The sequence below is a fragment of the Anticarsia gemmatalis genome, chromosome 2 (assembly GCF_050436995.1).
Source record: "Anticarsia gemmatalis isolate Benzon Research Colony breed Stoneville strain chromosome 2, ilAntGemm2 primary, whole genome shotgun sequence".
In the NCBI taxonomy this organism is placed as follows: Eukaryota; Metazoa; Arthropoda; class Insecta; order Lepidoptera; family Erebidae; genus Anticarsia; species Anticarsia gemmatalis.
The window spans coordinates 5,319,665-5,323,201 of NC_134746.1; the positions used below are offsets into that span (position 1 = coordinate 5,319,665).

At 39.0% G+C, this 3,537-nt stretch overlaps 1 protein-coding gene across 1 annotated transcript; it reads left to right on the plus strand.

The window, feature by feature from the left end:
* The first annotated feature begins 209 nt into the window (after positions 1–209).
* LOC142980653 (uncharacterized) lies at positions 210–1,760 on the plus strand. Its single transcript, XM_076126163.1, has one exon. The coding sequence runs from the start codon at positions 458–460 to the stop codon at positions 1,679–1,681; it is 1,224 nt and encodes a 407-aa protein (XP_075982278.1). The 5' UTR covers positions 210–457; the 3' UTR covers positions 1,682–1,760.
* Positions 1,761–3,537: the final 1,777 nt, after the last annotated feature.

Consider the following 3,537-nt stretch of genomic DNA (forward strand, 5'->3'; position numbering starts at 1 on the left):
ACTACTGTACACAATAAAGTGACGACATACAGGAAAATTATACTGAAAATTATCCCAAGTATAAAAAATGTAATATAGAGCATTGTTTCACAATTATCAAACAAGGATATGTAAATAACCTCTCAACTTTTGCATAATACTTCATAAACCTAACTACTTACAGTGTTAATTTTTACATATACCCACTAATAAAATAATAGCGTGATAATTATATTTCATCGTTTGTTGTCGTAGTATAATGGAAACGGACAAAGCGAGGGGATGTTTGAAAACCTTTGCATATTTTAATATGTTTTTTCTACATAAATAAGCGAGTCAAAAACTGGTTTATAAAAATATCAGTACTATTGTGAAGATGACTCCTTAGTGTGTGCACACGTAAACGTACATCGCACTCGGCAAGACATCCTGAGCGAGCGCATCTCTTCATTATCGTTTAATTTATTTGTTTTGCAAAATGAAATCTGTTTTCATTTTGTTTGTGGTGACAGCTGTGACTCTTTGTGAAGGATCGCTGATAGAAGGACTTATAAATGGAGCTTTAGAAGTGAATTCGAAAGTTCACGAGGCAGCTGGTGCGTTTTTGGGAATATCTCACGGTGCTAATGCGGGCGGACAAGTAAGTTTCAACGCTCATGGACATGGACAACAAGGAGGACATCGCAAACCTTCATACAACGACCGCCCAGGGAAACCAGATCAAACTGTTATAGTGGTTATAAAGGAAACTGAGGAAGAGCAAAATCAAAATGGCGGCAACAACAGGCCACATAATAAGCCGGGACACAACCACAACTCCTATGGATATGGAAACGGGAATGGTTATGGGCACCAGCACGGTAACGGCAATGGGAATGCTTATGGACATCAGAACGGTTACGGCAATGGCAACGGCTATGGACATCAGAACGGCAATGGCAACGGTTATGGCCATCAAAATGGCAATGGCAACGGCTATGGAAACCAGAATGGCAACGGCTATGGAAACCAGAATGGCAACGGCTACGGGCACAACCACAATCAAGGTAACGGTAATTACGGCAATCCGAACAAGCCCAATTGGAAGCCGAACAATCAATACGGCAACCCGAACAATCAGTACGACAGACCCAATAACCAGTATGGGAATCCTAACAACCAATATGGGAATCCCAACAACCAATACGGCAATCCCAACAATAACTACGGGAATAATAACAACCAGCAAGGAAGTTATAACAACCAGTATGGAAACAAAAACCCAAATAACTATGGACACTATAATCGGCCTTCTCGTCCTACTGAAAACCCTAATCAAGACAGACCAAATTACGACGAACAAACTACAGAACACGTCATCAACAAGCCTGTAAAAAATCCTACCGATGACACTGTAAGTAAACCTCCCAGTGGAAATAATTACGGACATTATAACAACGAAAAACCGAACGATAGCGGACACAAAACAGATGAACACAATAATAATGACAAGGTAGAAAAAACTACTAAAAATCCGGCTGGTGCTGACGATTATCCTCTGTTCGTGCCGCTCAATCCTAACGAATACATCTACGGTGGTGACAAAATAGAAGTCAATGCCCCGAAACGAGAGACCAACGATAACAGTAAACCTAAACCAGCGGATGCCGATGCCGACGAAGACCTACCGATAGACATAAGGATAGACAACAAAGAAAAATAAAAGTTAAGTGAACTAAAATGTAACTTTAAGAAATACGAAATTGTAATTTATGTCTATAATTAAATGCCATAATTAATAACTGTGTTTTCAATGCCAACCACCTACTTAACACTACCTAGACAGCTACTGAATATTTATGTAGGCCGTAGTTCCGCTATAAATTACAAGGCGCAGTTACTTTACTTGATTCGAATTAAGAGAGGAAAAACTTTATCGTGCTTGATTGTATTTAATGCAGTATATGCAGTTACACAACATGCAGATGAGGAATTGCATAGAATACAAAAAGGTTTTTCTAAATACTATTTTGCCTCCGAAGTAGTTATTATGAAGACAATCGCTAGTTTATATCTCGTCTATGAATTATGATTAACCTTTTAAGGCGAATACAGAACGCCTTTGAAAATAATTATATCGGGTGTTCGAATAAATGCTATTTTTGTTTATATTTTATGTTTGTTGGTTGTTCATCATCGTAAAATCTCTATGTAATGATGTCATCAATCACAACTTTTATACACAGGATATTTACTTTATTTTCCTTGTAAGTATACCTATGTCTTTTATTGTGAACGGCGCATTTGTATGTTTGCTACATAGCAATGATGTGAGTCTTAGACCTGAGGTTTATTTATACATAGGTACCTACGCAATGTAGATGATTGTTATGAAATGCCTCCTGAATAATAAATAATAAAACGTATTTTGATAAGTTAAACACGGTTTTTTTAGGGGAATCTAAAGTCATTTGTAAATCCCACCTTTGAGTATTACGCATTCGTTTGCTTTAAATTTGATAGCCGTAAATTATTCCACACATTCTAGCGTGTGACGTTAGTGGAGCTACTTAGCGATGATTTTCCATTTATTGCCCTCACGAAACCATAATTAACTTAATGTCTTGGCCTTAAGTGCAAAAAGCGTGAAGCCAAATGAACAACAAACAGATTCCTTATTACGCCTCCAGCTGTTTCCCAATAAGCACATTCCTAGCCGTTACACTTGATATAAATTCGCTAAATTGTTGAAACATAACGTACTAGTCCTATAACTGTACCTAACTGATAATTATCCTGTCATGAGTGAGTTAGTCATCGTATTCGTTATTATAGCAGTAGGAAAAATCCACGGCCAGGAGGCAGTCGCGTCACAAGTTACGAACCTCAGGCCCGCACCCGCATACAAGCACGGACCGGTTTTACATCGAGAACTCGGGAGATATCAGAGTACTACACCACGGCTGTACACGAACGCATACAGACCAGCTGATCGCAGTCATCCGCCGCTGCCCAACGGAAGTGACAACTATAACCTTACACCGCCGACCGTGAGAGGGAACGAACCGAAGCGAAAACTTTTTATATCGTCCAAGATACCAGCAAAGATGAATCGACCTTTGGACATAACAGATAATGAGAGTAGGCACGACAGTGCTGAGGTAAACAACGATGTTAATGTTGAGTTGAGGAAACCTTCGAATGACAAAGTAAATGTTGTTGTACCGCCTCATACGAATGCAAGCAGTGTCAATGTGCCAGTGAAGCCTAACAGCAATAGTTCAGATGGAGTCCCTGCTGTTGTGGACTTGGGTGAGAGGTCGTCGTTCAACGGTGACCCGTGTCCCGCCGGCTACGTGAAGATAAACGGAGAATGTGTTAAAAAAGATTAATGGACTTTAGTGATGATGGACAAATCGAAAGTGTTGAAAGTGCTGTGTCCTAGAATGAATAAATAAGCACAATGTGATTGTCGAAGTGAGTTATACCTAGATTGTAAGGCACCAGTGAAGTATGGCTGAATGAATTTGTTGATAGAAATAATAATGAGATTATTAAGTATATAACGTTAAATATAAG